The sequence below is a fragment of the Pseudorca crassidens genome, chromosome 16 (genome assembly GCF_039906515.1).
Source record: "Pseudorca crassidens isolate mPseCra1 chromosome 16, mPseCra1.hap1, whole genome shotgun sequence".
Taxonomy (NCBI): Eukaryota; Metazoa; Chordata; class Mammalia; order Artiodactyla; family Delphinidae; genus Pseudorca; species Pseudorca crassidens.
Window position 1 is genome coordinate 29,901,513 of NC_090311.1, and position 16,283 is coordinate 29,917,795.

General features: G+C 43.3%; 1 protein-coding gene across 5 annotated transcripts in view; it reads left to right on the plus strand.

Moving 5' to 3' along the window:
• Positions 1-16,283, plus strand: part of CRTAC1 (cartilage acidic protein 1) — a 132,344-nt gene that overhangs the window by 11,620 nt on the left and 104,441 nt on the right. For all 5 annotated transcript variants that reach the window (XM_067709769.1, XM_067709768.1, XM_067709766.1 and 2 more), the window contains exon 2: positions 4,646-4,845. In XM_067709769.1, the coding sequence (XP_067565870.1) occupies positions 4,646-4,845 (200 nt within the window). The remainder of the gene's footprint in view (positions 1-4,645; positions 4,846-16,283) is intronic.

Genomic DNA, 16,283 nt, shown 5'->3' on the forward strand with positions numbered 1-16,283 from the left:
TTAGATCTAGAGGCAGAGGAGAAGTTTCTTGAACGAATCACTATAGCATATAGTATGGTTTCTTTTTTTTTTTTTTTTTTTAGTAAAAGGCGAAAGATTTATTCGATATGAAGAGAAACGAGAGTATATATATAGTATGGTTTCTTAACCCTGGCTATTCAACATGTAGTTTATGGACCAGGACGGTCAGAATCACATGGGAGCTTGTTCAAAATATATAATCTTGGGCTCTCCTGCAGATCAGCTGAATCAGAATCTGCATTTTAACAAGACCACCCGGTGATCCATGTACATATTAAAGTTTGAGAAGCACTGGAGCACTGGTATAAATTGTCAAATTTTGCAACATGTTAGAATCATGTAGGGAGCTTTTAAAATTCTGATGCCCCTGCTGTGTCCTATGCCAAGTGAGTGAGAATATCTTGTGATGAGACCAGGCGTGAGTATTTTTTTATTATGGTAAAATATACATAACATAAAACTTCCATTCTGACCATTTATAAGTGTATATAGTTCAGTGATATTAAATGCATTCACGTTGTCGTGCAAACATCACCACCATCCATCTCCAGAACTTTTCATCTTCCCAAACTGAAACTCCATAACCGTGAAACACTAACTCCCCATTCCCCTGTCCCCCCAGCCCCTGGTAACCACCACTCTTCTTTCTGCCTCTATGAATTTGACTATTCCAGGTACCTCGTATAAGTGGGATCATACAGTGTTTGTATGACTGGCTTATTTCACTTAGCATAATGTCTTCTAGGTTCATCCATGTTGTAGCACGTGTCAGAATTTCCTTCCTTTTTAAGGCATATCATATTCCATTGTGTGAACATGCCACACTTTGGACATATGGATTGATGGACACTTGGGTTGCTTGTGGCCACTGTGAATAATGCAATTACGAACTTGAGTATACAGATATCTGTTCCAGTCCCCTCTTTCAATTCTTTTGGGTATATACCCAGAAATGGAATTGCTGCATCACATGGTAATTGTTTTTTGGATTTTTTGAGGAACTGCTGCACAGCAGTTTTCCACAGCAGCTGCACCATTTTATAGTCCTATCAGCAATGCATAAGGGTCCCAATTTCTCCACGTCCTCACTAACAATTGTTATTTCCTGTTTTTTTGATTATAGCCATTCTAATGGGTGTGAAGTATTATCTCACTGTGGGTTTGATTTGCATTTCCCTAATGATTAGTGATGTTGAGCATCTTTTCATATACTTATTGACCAATTGTATATCTTCTTTGGAGAAATGTTTATTCAAGTCCTTTACCCATTTTGAATTGGATTGTTTTGTTGTTGTTGCTGAGTTGTAGGACTTCTTTATATATTTTGGATATTAATCCCTTATCAGATATATGATTTGCAAATATTTTCTCCCATTACATGGGTTGCCTTTTCACTCTATTGATAGTGTCCTGTGGTCCCCAAAAGTTTTAAATTTTGATGCAGTCCATGTAATCTATTTTTTCTTCTGTCACCTGTTCTTTTGGTGTCATATCCAAGAAATGATTTTCAGACAACGGTATTTTTTAAAGCTCCCCAAGTGATTCCAACGTACAGCTAAGGTCGAGCAATGTTTCTCAAATTTTAACGTGCATTCAGATCACCTGAAATCGTGTTAAAAATGCACATTCTGATTTATTAGGTCTGGGGTAGGGCCCAAGATTCTGCATTCCTAACAAACTCCTCGCTAATGCCGATGCCGTTGGTCTGGCGACCACTGAGTAGCCAGAGTGTAGAGGAGCATTTCAGTGATTTCCTTCATCTGAGCCCTGAGCTAGAGGGGGGATATTTACCAGGCCTTTTCCTAAGTTTCCCACCACAACTGTTTCCCAGCAGGCCCTCGGCTGACCCTCTAACTTTCAGCTGCTGCTGAGCAGCCCTGGGAGCCTTTGGCATGTCAGAAGAATGAAATATAAAGGAATTGCTCTCCCTGCTCCACTCTCAGCCCACCCCCCCGGGGGGAGGCCATCCACTGGTCTGCTCATGCCTAGTGCATCCGGTTCCACACTAATGATGGCACGTTCCTGTCTGGGCTTGGCCCCTGCAAGGGAACTGCTACAGAGCTCTGCTGAATAGCTGTTTTGCTCAAAATATGTTTAATGTGCTCAGAAAGGAAAACGACACAGGTTGGTCTGAAGTTTATAGAAGAAGCTGGGAAGAAAAACTGCCGAAGGTCTGCTTCTAAAAGGAATCCTTTAATTCATCATAGAATTTTAGAGCCGGAAAGGACCTTTAGAGATCTCCTCCCAGACCCTCATTTTGGAGAATCAAGGTGGGACCCAGCAAGGCTGTGACTTGTTCAAGGTCACCAAGCAAAACAGAGGTCATCCCACAGGTGTATTATTTCTGTTTAATCTTGCTTTAGGTTATTTATCTGGAACTGGATAACACAGAGGAGCTATTTCTTTCAGATGTCTCCTTTAATTAAAAGTTCTACTTTTCAAACAAAGGTAAAAATCAAGAGGCTGGATCACGGTTCTTGCCCCTCGTGGCCTTCGTTAGAAAACTTTACCAGATGCTTATATTACCCTAATAGGACCTGCCTCCCTGGTGGCAGTGACCCAAACTGCAAGTGTAGTAGTGCCTGGGAGGAACTTAATAGCTTCTAGAATGCATGCCCAATACCAGTTTTTCCTTCATGCCCATTGATTGCAAATGTTGTAAGCTGACCACAGTACTCTTTCAAGCCACTGCCAGTCAGTTTTTTCTGTCAAGTTGAAACTCATCTGCCATCCCTACAATAGAATTCATACCTTGAAAAGTCCTGTGACCTTCAGATCATGCTACATTTCAGCATGGCTAACCTGGTTGTTAAATACTCTTTAGCTTCTCATTCCCCCACCCCACCCCAGCTGCTCATTAATCCAATTATGAGTTTCCTTTATGCAACCAAACTTCTTGCCAAGTTGCAGAACTCTCGGAGTGATGTGTTTGCCTTTAGCGACTAGACAGCCCAGTAGATGCTGCTGTTGTGCTCAGACATCTCTGTAATTGGGACTGACCTCATTCTGATAGTGCAACACCCAGCATGTGCCCTCTAAGCACGCTACGAGAACTTTCTTCCCAGGAAGGCTCGCCGAGGTTAGTTTCTGCCCTGTAGTTAGAGCCCTGCCCCGTGCCTCTCTCCAGCCTCCCCAGCGAGGCATTAGGAAGGCTTCTGAATCACGTTTGGCTCCGTAGACAGTGCCTGGGCCCTTCCTTTTGGTCTCTGGGTCCTGAACTGGAGCAGGCTCCTTTGCTGGCAGGAATGTCTGTCTCCATCTGGGGAGTCAGTCTTCAGGTCTTCTCTTCATTAAGACATCAGCCTCACTCAGCCTTGCTCTTGGCTGCCAGCCACACTGACAAGCCAGCAGGAGAAGTTCCATCAGGAAGAGGTGTGCCGCCCTCTGTAGGCAGGAAGGCACTGCCTTGCCTGCGGGGCTGCCTGTGCAGGCCTTGTGGGCCTTGTCCCAGGGGAGCCTTTGGAACACTCTCAGCGTTCTGATTCTAAGCCTGCGGGCAGCAGCTCGGGGTGGTGCTATCTGTAGCGTTCTCAGTGTCTCCCTGGCTCACGTCAGGAAAGGATGGAGTTCTTCCACCTCCTTGGCCACTCTCATCTGTCTCCTGCGTGCCTGCCACCAGCTCTCGCAGCTCCAGGCTGTTTGGCAACACCCTGAGTTATGTTAGAGATACAATAATGAATTATACAATGGATTATACATAATTAATTTATAATAAAACACACACACAGTGGTTTAATTTCTCCAAGTGAATGATGTGCCGCTCGCCAGATCCTGCTGGAATACATTCCATAACTGACTGCTTCCTGGTCCGGAGGCGACGGCCAGCTGCCCTAGGGAGGGACCTTGGCAGGGGAACCTTCCAAGTCACAGATTCCCTCCAGGCTGCCTCTGGGGTAGGTCCCACAGAAGGATAATCCTTTACTGCCTCTACTATTGTTCTAGACATGGACCCTCATGGGGCTCTCACCCACCCCTGGACTGTCTGAGATCTGTTGTTTTCTTCATTCTCCCAGCCTTTCTCCCAGAGGATGGGAGATGCCCATGTGTTTATACTCTACCATTTCTTCCTTCCCTCCCTCCCTCCCTCCCTCCCTCCCTTTCCTTCCCTCCTTCCTTCCTTCCCTCCTTCCTTCCTTCCTCCCTCCCTCCCTCCCTTTCCTTCCTTCCTTCCTTCCTTCCTTCCTCCCTCCCTCCCTTTCCTTCCTTCCTTCCTTCCTTCCTTCCTCCCTCCCTCCCTTTCCTTCCTTCCTTCCTTCCTTCCTAAATATGTACTGAGTGCCTCTTTTGTGCCAGACACTGTCCTTGGCTTTGAGTGCATACATGAACGAAACAGAGAGCCTTGCCCTGGTGGAGCTTATGTTCTGGCTGAGGGAGACAGACACTAAATAACAAAACATGATGAATGAGGAAGTCATCCAGCATGTTATAAAGTGATAGGTGCTGTAGAAAAAGAAAAGGCAGAGCAGGATAAGGGTGACCTGACATGATGGGGACAGGTTGCAGTTTTAAAGAGCATAGTCGGGACAGGTCTTGTGGAAAAGTGGCAGCCTAGGAGTTGCCAAGCCCTCCAGGAACAGGGAAGAAAGGTACTGCTGCACCTAACATTTGTAACTTTTGGTTTCAGATGTTCCAGATGTTTCTGTTCCTGCTGCTGCTGTGGCTTCTGCCCCTGACTGAGGGGTCCCTGCGCGCTGAACCCATGTTCACGGCCGTCACCAACTCAGTCCTGCCCCCTGACTATGACAGCAACCCCACCCAGCTCAACTATGGAGTGGCGGTGACTGATGTGGACCACGACGGGGACTTTGAGATTGTCGTGGCAGGGTAAGTACCTCCCGCCCTGGGTTTGACAGATACATTAGTCAGCTTTTGCTGTAATAGGGCCAGATAACAAATAGCTCCAAAAGCCCAGGGGCTTGCAACAACACACATTCTCATGCACTTGGGTCTTGGCCGGACTCAGCTGGGTTCTGGTAGGCTGTGTCCTTGCCTTTTTGCTGTAGCAGTGAGTTGGGATGGAGGGTAGATTGGAAGAAAAGTGCTTAATCCACAGGCTTTCCAGGGAGAAGATTTGAATGCCCTGCTTCAAGGCACTCTGTTCATATTTTGGCCTCCTTGGTTATGCAGGTGTTACTTCCTCACCAGTGAGACACTAGAGTCTCTATATACGAGGGATTTAAGGGTGACAATTATGGTAGAAGGGGATGCTCAAAGCTGCCTTTGCACAGCATTTTACACAAGACTAAGAAAACATGAATTGCCTGTTTCAGAGAAGGGGGGAAGTTGGCGATGAAGAAGGATAGTTAAACTTCTTCTAAATCATGCCTCGGCGCCCCCGGTCCCTTCTCTCCTGAGACGCAACATTGTGTATCAAGAAAAGATTTGGAGTCCAAATAGCTTGAGTTCATGCCTTAGATCTGCAGCTTTCTAGTTGCATGACCTTGAGTCAGCCCCTTACGCACCAAGATTCAGATGTATCATCTGCAGAAATGGAGATAGCAAGACGCCCCCCATTGTGAAGGTTCAATCGCTGTTGTACGTGAGTGCATTGTAAATTCTGCCAGTCACCATTGATAATCCTTATTTATGGAGCACTGATATGTGCCAGGCACTGTGCTAAGCCTTTCCACGCACTGTCTTATTTAATCCTCCTGACAACACTATGCAGTAAATATACAAGAAAAGGAAATTAGGATTCAGAGATGGTGAGTGACTTGCCCTCTATCAAGTAAATAGTAAGTGGATGAGTCAGGATTTGAACCCCACGGCTCCCTAACTATAGAGCTGCTAAACTACATTGTACAAAGTTTAGTTATCACTTCAAAAACCAGCCAATCAATAAATACACTCCAGGGCCCTGTCAACCTCATTCTAGAAGGCTGGAGCTTTTATGGCAGCACTGAACAAAGTAAATGGCAAGTAACATTATTTGTAGCAGTTGCATGTAACAGTAGAAACCACTGACTTTGGCATTGGAAAACCTGGTTTTAATCCTGTGTCATCCAATAGTTGTGAGCCTTGTGCAAGTTACTTAACTACACAGCCCCCACTTTCCTCATCTGTAAAATGGGCATGTTGAAATCTACCCCTGCCTACCATACAGGGCAGTGGTGAGGATTAGTGCTGATGATGTATAGAAAAGATACTTTGTAAGTGCATTTCTTCTTTCATTTATTCTTTTCTTGTACACCGTGAAGAGTAGAAGTTCCTAGATTCTAGATCTCATGGAAGTCTAGATTAGTGTGCTGACAAATAGAACTTTCTACGATGATGTAGAAGTTCTATCTTGGTTCTGTCCAATATGGCGTCCACTGGCCACGTGTGGCTGTTGAGCACTTGAGATGTGGCTACTGTGACCAAGGAGCTGGATTTTTCATTTTATTTCATTTTAATATTATACAGCCACATTTAAATTAGACAGCACTGTCTGGGACTTTGGAAGGAAAACTAAAGAGCAGAGTGTGATAGAAAAGGGGGAAATAGGAATGGTTGTAATGACCCTTATTGCCGGGGGTGACCTGTGCAGGGCCGGAGCCAAGCAGCTTGTCTGTGTTCTGTTCTGTGACTGTCCAGTCACTCTCTGAGTCCAAGAGAAGCCTTCCTGGCCAAATCCTGCTTCCTGGAGCCTGTGCCACTCTGCCAGGGTCTCTGGGTAAGGGGCGGTGATGCACTTCTGAGATGTTCTAGTTGGCCCTGCCTCCTCCCAGATGACACCAGCCTCCCTCTGGTAAGCACTGGGAGCTGACAGAGGCCAGAGAACAGTGAGGCAACTTCCCTTCTTCCTATCTTTCCCTCCTCCTGGGCCCCCACGATGATGACCAGGTTCTCCTTTCATCTTGGACGATGGGTGGCAAGCTCAGATTTCCATCCCGCCCATCCTTTGAGGGGCAGGGGATTGTTACTGCATCTCCTGAGCGCCCAGCTTCTTGCTTTCGCAGTGCTGGGCATGCATTTCACCTTCCTTTTCAGCGAAGCCTTTTTCTCTTTCTCTTCCAAGGAACTCAAGAAATTTGCTTTTGTGTCTTCTGTGGCAGAGCAGCTAGACCATCATTCGTAGGCAGTTTAGAGTAGATGTCTAAACCTTGTCTAGCTTGCTGCTTCCTGTGGGGCCTGTAGCACTTTGGAGTCATCCTCTAGAAGCAAGAACCAGACCATCCTGGGCCTTTATTCTGAATCAGCCAGAGACCAGGGAAAGGCCCTTGTCTCTTCTCCCAGCAAAGGGCTGAGCCAGGCAGCCCCTGTCTGAGAAAACTTGGGCTGCCAGGTGTTCTTCTAAAAGATGACATTGCTCACCACTAGCAAAGAGGAAGATTTACATAGAGGACAGGATGGCGAAATTGGGCAGCCTCCCAGCTCCAGGTCAGGCCTCCTTTGTGGCTGTTATTGACGCATTGTGAATTCTCAGAGCATCAGAAAGACACGTTCTAATTTAAGTACCAAAATACATTCCAAAGGCAAATATAACTCTTTATTATCTTCAGCTTAGGATGATTTGTCACTGTCTTCTTCTTTGGGCTGGATAACCAGGGGCTGACTATACAGACATATTTAAATCAGGACCTTGGCAGGTCATTCGGTCCACCCCTTGCCTTCCAATAAGGTCACACCTATTGTTTTTGGAGGCTCCCTTTATTTAGAGCCTTCCAAGGGAATGTGTGCAATCTTTTCATAATCCAGCTCAGTTACTTATGTCAAGAATCTACGCGACTAATCTGAATCCCTCATATTCGAGCTTAGTAAGCCATTTCTTTTAACTTTTGTTTTGCTGTTACCTCTGAAGATTTAAACCAAGTGGTCACTACCCTTTCAAATAATGACAGCTAGGATCACTGCCCTGCCTTTCATGCCCTGTGGACTTCTTGGCAACATATCTGACTTTGACTTTCATTCAGTTTTATCCACCCTACACCCATATTTAACTCTGTTTGATGGTAGACTCTGTATAGGAATCACACAGCAGGAATTGAAATTTTTAAAAATTGAATGTGAATGCCTTTACCTGGGGCCCCTGCAGTCCAGCTCCTGACAGGCCCACCCTCTATTATCTTATAGACCTTTCCATGAGCTGGCACCTGAAGGCCTTTGCGTTTCTGACCCCTGGGATGTTGGGCAGCTCTTCAGTTTATAAAATGCCCGCACTTGAACTTGTCTTGGATTTGTTGACCTTGTAGTGTGTCTGACTCCAGCCCTGTTGCTTTGCGTATTTACTCTCTGAATAGATTTGTTTTGTTTTGCCTTTTTGGTATCCTCCTTCTGGGTATTGATGGCATTGATTTTGAGCGTGTTGTGGGTGAGTTTGTGTTGTTTCAGAGTCTTAAGTTAATTGTGATGGAAGGCATGTGCACACTTCTGGCTCTCGGAGGAGCAGAAAATGACCGCCCTTTGCTCCGCAGGGGTGGGGGAGGCAGAGGGCCGGCTCTGATCCTCCGACACAGCTGGGCGAGTGCCTCTGCATGTGGAGGGCTGATCTGTTAACCGGCAGGTGCGTGATCGCGGGTCTGGGTACAGTCTCCTCTTTGCGGGGTGAGGGGGAGGATTTGATCACCCCCAGGAGACGTCGGCGCAGGCACAGACCATTGAATATCTTCGAGACGGTTCCCTGGGTAAATAAAAAGCCTGGTGGCTTCTCCTTTTCTCAGTGGCACTAAACACCCAATCTACAGTCTCACGCAGTCTGGAAAGGAATCCCTGTTGGTGTCAATCTTGCACAATTCCTTTAGAGGAGATTTTGTTTCCTGGGATATCCCCAGAGGTCTGAAATAACCCCTCTACCCTGTCAGTTTCCAAGAAGTTTTGCCCAAGTGGAAAGATTGTAGTGGTTCTAAAGTTTAAATCATGATTTAGATCAGTTTTTCTACACAAAGAGCATTCACTTGATAAAACCTTAACGCATTCTTCACACTTGGAAGGGTTTCTTTTAAAGGGATGCTACGTATTGTAAACCAGCGTTTCATTTTTTCTTAATTTTGCAACTATGTCAGAAAACTTTTTTAATTTACTAAAATTAATTGAATTATTTTAAAGGCAAACAGTATTCAGTTACCAGATTAATCATAATCATATAGGAGATATTTTTGCCATTATAAGTAATAAGAACAATGATAAAGAATGAGATATTTATCTATGATTAAACCAAAGCAGCATTTATGCATTTTATTACCAGCATATATAGATATATGCAGTATATATAGATGTATATAGTGTGTATAGATAGACATAGTAGATAGATGTAGTATCCATGTACAAATATTTAGGTGTATGTAGTAAATATAAATATATACAGTACATATACATACACACACATACTTTCAACAAAATAGGAAAAGTACTTTTGAACTTTCAGTCTTAGCTGTTTAGTAAAATATCAATATGACGTTCTAATAGATTTGATCATCAGTTTTGACGACTTAAAAAGTTAGATTATTTCAGTTTCTCTTTTTTTAATTTAAAATACCTTTTACATTTTGATAACACAAATGTTTTATTGCAAAAAAATCCACACACGGGGCTTCCCTGGTGGCGCAGTGGTTGAGAGTCCATCTGCCGATGCAGGGGACGCGGGTTCGTGCCCCAGTCCGGGAAGATCCCACGTGCCATGCAGCAGCTGGGCCCGTGAGCCATGGCCGCTGAGCCTGCGCGTCCGGAGCCTGTGCTCCGCAACGGGAGAGGCCACAACAGTGAGAGGCCCGCGTACCGCAAAAAAAAACCCAAATCCACACAATATAGATGAAAGTAAAAATCCATCTTTACCAACTTCCCATCCCTACTCTAAGCTCATCCCAGTCCCCTTCCAGAATAACAATTGTTTCCAGTTTAGTGCTTATACTTCTGAAAATTTCTATGTTACATATATATTTTTAAAAATATGTAATTTCAAGAGGAATCAAACTGATACACATTGTTCCAGAGCTTGCTTTTCTCAGTGTAACATATTCATTGTTCGAACATATGGACCTAACTTAATTTTTTTAAGTTACTTAGTGTGGATGTGCCACATTTGTTTTGCCACTCCTCAAGTGACATTTAAGCTGTCGCTAATCTGTGACCATTGCAGACAATGCTGTACTGCACATCCTTACACACATATGTGGATGTTTCTCTGGGACGATACCAAGAAGTGGAAATGCTGGGAATGATATGTACATTTTATACCTTAATAGATATTGCCAATGTTACCAATCTCAATCTTTTTCTATGTATTCCTAGCCTAGAAATAAAGGGTAATTTGGGGGATTATTGATATCAACAGCTATTCAAACACCTACTGTGTGTACTGCCACATAGGCTCCAGGGGCTGAACTTTATCAATTTAGATGTAATAAAGAAGCGGGGGGGAGTCCTATTCTACATCTGTAAAAGAAGCTGCTGCTGTTAAAAACTGGATTGAGGAACTTCAATACTCTGATTCAAACTGCTAAAAAGACTTCCTCTAAAGCTTCCTCTGCAAAAATATATTTCTTAAATGGTTCACCCTTAACCCTAAGATTCATTGTCCTCAGTATCATGGAAGAATGATTGCAGGGTGCCAGCTCATCTGCTATGGTTAAGCATGGACTGCCCCTGATTTTTTTTTTTTTTTTTTGCGGTACGCGGGCCTCTCACTGTTGTGACCTCTCCCGTTGCAGAGCACAGGCTCCGGATGCGCAGGCTCAGCGGCCATGGCTCACGGGCCCAGCCGCTCCGCGGCATGTGGGATCTTCCCAGACCGGGGCACGAACCCGTGTCCCCTGCATCGGCAGGTGGACTCTCAACCACTGCACCACCAGGGAAGCCCTGCCCCTGATTTTGAATACTAATAAGACAGGAGCTGGAGCAGGAGCCAGGGCTTTTAAACCCATTCTTAAAACTTTTATAAAAGGGTTACTAAGTAGTGCATGACAGGTTTTTGAGAGACATCTCAAGGCTACATCTGAACCTCCTTCTCCCCAGCCCTGGGCAGCCAGAAGCAATGGGCAAAAATGCCACTCCCCACCTCAAGTCACAGATTCTCCTGACAGCTCAAAGGACTGAGGCCCCTATGTCGTTACCCTGGTCACACACACACACACACACACACACACACACACACACACACACACACACACAGCAAGGTGTCAGGAGGTATGGTAGGCAGAATAATGGCCTTCTAAAGATGCTCATGTCCTACACCCCAGAATCATGAATATGTGACCTTGCACGGCAAAAGGGACTCCACAGAGGTGATTAAGTTAAGGACCTCAAGATAGGAACATTATCCTGGATTATCTGAGTGGGCCCAATGTAGTCACAGTCCTTAAACGTAGAAAAAGAGAGGCAGAAGAGGAGGTCATAGTGATCTGATGTGAGAGTGGCCATGGAGGGAGTGGCCCCAAGACAAGGAATGTGAATGGCCTCTAGGAGCTGGAAAAGGTAAGGAAATAGATTTATCCCTAGAGCTTCTTTTTGTTTGTTTGTTTGTTTGTGGTACGCGGGCCTCTCACTGCTGTGGCCTCTTCCATTGTGGAGCACAGCCTCCGGACGCGCAGGCTCAGTGGCCATGGCTCACGGGCCCAGCCACTCCACGGCATGTGGGATCTTCCCGGACCGGGGCACGAACCCGTGTCCCCTGCATCGGCAGGCGGACTCTCAACCACTGTGCCACCAGGGAAGCCCCCTAGAGCTTCTTGAAGGGAATGCAGCTCTGCCAACACCTTGATTTCAGCACAGACCAGCGTTGGACTTGGGACATACAGAAGTGTCAGATAATCAACTTGTATTGTTTTATGCCACTAGGTTTGAGGTGATTTGTCACAGCAGCAATATGAAACTAATACATTAGGTAAAGGTCAGGTGCTTGGCGACATTTCTCAGAGAGGTGATGGCCGTTACCTCCGAAGATTTTAATAGTATTATTTTACTAATTTCACAGCAATAAAAGAAATACACCACCCACAAACATATTATTTAGAAGAATAAAAGAATATATTTAAAAGAAATACATCACCAACAGAAGTATTATTTTTATTCAGTGACATTCCCCTAAGAACAGGTTCGGTTTTGGAAAGAAGCCCTTACATCACACTTCATTCCTAGGTGGCCATCCACATTAATTCACCCTGCAGCTCGCTGTGTGACACCTGGTACCATGGGTGGTCGGAGGTGGGGAGAGGGCTTCAGAACTTTTAAAGATCTCACTGTCATTGCTGAGGCAAACACACTCACTTGGGTGAGGTCATAAGTGACTTGTGCCCCTGGGGAGATGCAAACATTCCGAGAGGTCAGAGCAGGTGGAGAGCACTTCTGGCTGAGAATCACAAAGGCCTTGGAGGGGCATTTGGATGGTCACAGGAAGGATAGGTTAGGTCTATTTAACAAGGGGGCAAAGCCCTCTCCATGTTGAAGCGAACTTTAGGCTTATTTGGATTTTGTTGTTTGTTTGTTTTTAAATTAATTTTTTTAAAGCATTTTAACAAAAGACTGATTTTCACAGAGTATTGAAGAGTATTTAAAAAAAGCTGCTCCAAAATAGTAATATAATTAAGACACTAAAATTGCCTTTGCTGAAAACGGCAAAGCTACTTTTAGTCTGAATTTTTCATCCATGCAGAAAGTAGATGTATGCCCTGTCTCCAGTCACTTTGCTTTAAACTCTCTTCTCCCATTTTTTTAAGCGGTGGGCTGGATGGAAGGTCTTCCTTGTCCACTGCGTCCCACACCAGGCTCCCCAAGGTTCAGGCCCACAGCAGGCAGGAGCCCAGACCAACCCTCCACCCCACCCTCACAGGCCTCAGGCCTTCTTCCTCTCCCCCCTCCCTCCCCCTCCCCTTCCTTCTCCCAAGCTCACCTCACACTTCCCTCTGGAACAGGTGCTATTTCCACTCCTGGAATCACTTCTGCTCTGGGGGTCCAATCTGACCCCTGCCTCCCTCTCTTGTGTTTTTCCTCATACACCCCTTCTCCCCAGTGCTACTGACCTGGTGAGTCACTTTCTTTCAAGAATGCTATGGTTTTGACTTAATTTTCCCTCTGAGGAATCAGTTACTTTTGAGGCGCAGGTATCTAAGAAAGCATTCAAGGATGTGAAGAAGCTAAAAGCAAACATTCCCCACTTCAGATTTTTACATGCTCTCCCCTCGTTTACCTTCACCTGTTTGCAGACTAAACTTGTGAAGGGCTGGAGGGCAGAAGCAATGTCTTGTGTTTTACTTCCATCATCTCACTTTAAACCATCACAGCAGTCCATACGATGTGTAGTATTTAATTGAGTCTAAGTCACACATTTTTTCACACTTTTTTATCGACATATAGTTGATTTACAATGTTATGTATTAGTTTTGGGTGTACAACACAGTGATTTAAAATTTTTATAGATTATACTCCATTTATAGTTATTATATATTGGCTACATTTCCTGTGCTGTACAACATATCCTTGTAGCTTATTTTATATATAGTAGTTTGTACCTCTTAATCCCCTACCCCTAGTGATTTTAACATCTCTAAAATTGGGATGTGACCTACAACTGGCAGCTTGCATTTAATTGGCAGGGTTTTTTTCTCTAAAGATATATAAAAAAATGGTGTCTGATCCCTGATGATATTTTAGATTTGATGAAAGCACTGTAGATAGGGTTATCCCCATTTTGCAGATGAGGAAATCAAGGCCCAGAGATCTGCGGAGAGTCATAGAGATGGTGAGAGGCGGAACTGTTATTCTATATGTGCCCGTTAAATTAGGTTTGTTAATTGTGTTGTTCATGTCGTAACGGTAGTCCATTTCTTTCTGTGGTTCTGTGTTGTTGTGTATATGTTGAGGCTGCTTTATTAGATGCAATTTTAGAATTCTTTTTTTTAAATTGAGATATAATTGACAAATAACATTATATTAGTTTCAGGTATACAACATAATGATTTGTTATTTGTATATATTGCAGTGTCTTAAGAATTCTTATATTTTCCTGGTGAATGAAAGCCATTATCATTATGAAGTGACCCCAGCCATCGCTAATTATGCTTTTGGTCTGATGTTATTATAGCCACTCCATCTTTCCTTTTGTTAATATTTGACAGGAATATCTTTTTCCCATACTTTTGCTTTGAACTCTCCAAAGCCCCTGTGTTTTAGGTATGTTTCTTGTATGCAGCATAAGTGTGGCATAAGTGTGGCTTATGTTTTTTTCAACTGTTTAACCATTCTGCTGTCCTGTTACTAATGAGGTTAGTCCATTCCATTTAATGGGAACATTGATATGTTTAAACTTGTTTCTATTATCTTATTTTTTTTAATTTCCAAGCTTTCAATGCTTCTTTTCTTTTTCTTTCTTGCTTTTTAAAAATTGATTGATTTAGGGGCTTCTCTTTTTTTTTTTTTGGTTGTGAGGTAAAGATTCTTGTTTTTGAAATTTCATTTTTTGCCTCTACTGATTTGAGATTTATACCCTCTACTTCTGTACTTTTAGTGGTTCCCTTTGAAATTTTATGGTACATTTTTAACCTAACAAACTCTAAAATTATCAACCCCTTTCTATAACAATACAGGGATTTTAGTACTCTTTAACTCTGAACACCATTTCCTGGTATACATATAGTACTTTAGTCTTGCCCTTTGCAAACCCTGTAAGTTATAATTATTGTTATTGTTTTTATCTAAAAGCAGTGTTTTTATTACTATCCATTTTTACCATCTTATTTGCTCATTTTTCTTCTTACATCTCAGAAAGACCTTCCTATCATTTTTCTTCTTCCCAGCATACCTCTTTTAGCTGTTCTTACTGAATGCCAGTTGCTGGTAAAATCTCTCAGTTGTTGTTTAATCTAAAAATATATTTATTGTATCTCCGTTCTTGAAAGATAATTTTTCTGCATTCAAAAATTTTAGGCTGACAGTTTTTATTCCTCTGTCACTTGTTGCTAAGATGCCAATCACTAGTAATGTCACTCCTTTGTAGGTGGTCTGTCTCTTGCCTCTCTTTTTTGTCTTTTGGATTTTGCAGTTTCACTACTATATGTATTGATATGGGTCTTTTTTTTAACCCAGCATGTGCTTCCTGAGTCTGAGGATTCATGTCTCTCATCAGCTCTTAATGGTTCTCAGCCATCATCATTTTAAAACTCTGTCCCTTCTCTCTACTCACTCCTTATAGGACTTCACTCAGACATGTCAAGTTTTCTCATGCTAGCCTCCAAATCTCTTAACCTTTTTCATTTTATTCATCTCCTGTCTCTCTGTGATGCTGCATCCTGGGTAACTTTCCGGGTATATCTTCCAGTTCACTAATTCTTCCTTCAGTTGCATCCAAACTGTTGAGTTTTCATTTCAAAAACTGTTTCTCATTTCTAGGAGTTTCATATCCTTTTGCAAATCTCCCCAGTCATTTCTGATAGTGTCTTGTTGCTTACTCATTTATTTCATTCTTTGTTCCGTTAAACATTTCTTACATAGATATATTCTGTATTTGACAGTTCTGATATCTACAGTCCTTGGGGGTTTAATGTGTTCTTAGCTTTTTGTTTTTTTCTTATGCTTATTTGGAGTGGCTTCCCTTCTTAGTATATTTGCTTGATCTTAAAATGTGGGAAATCTGTGGCCCTAAAATGGAAATGCTTTTTACCAGAGAGGATTTGTAGTTATCTCTGCCGAGGGCCTGGGGGTCCTACTAACCTGGGAACACTATAGGTCTCTCCAAGGGTTAATTTAGGATTTAATGTAGGATTCTAGGGTTCAGCATCTCCACCATGCTGCCAGTTCAACCTATTTGTTTACCACTCATTGCTGCCAGATCTAGTTTTGGCTCACTTCTGTGGGATGGGGTAATTTGTGGAGATTTCCCTTAAGTTTGTACCCAGTAATATATTAAAGATATGTTTTATCTGGGACCTACTTGTTTTGTAGTGATAAGGCCCTTCAGCAATCTATCATATGGATGGAAACATAAGTCTGGGGTTGTCAGTAGGTTTAGGATCTGCAAAACTTATTTTTCTATTACCAAGAAGACTTGGGAGGGTATGTGCAGTTGAAAGAAGTAGTATTTAAGAGATTCTCTTCCTTATCTCTTCAGAGGTGCTTTAATTTACTTTTTGCAAAATAGAAACATTTCTATAGCATGGGACACTTGGGTGTGAAATGGAGAAGTATAGGGATGTGTGTTTATGGGGAGAGAAGCTTGTGCAATAAGCCACATGCACTCAAGTAGCCAGGCCAGACCCTTGGACTGTGCCTCAATGGAGGAACAGGGGAAAGTCAAGATTAAAGTCCGTTTCCAGTGTAGATGATACCATATAAGGTCACTGGTGTTTGGTTATGTC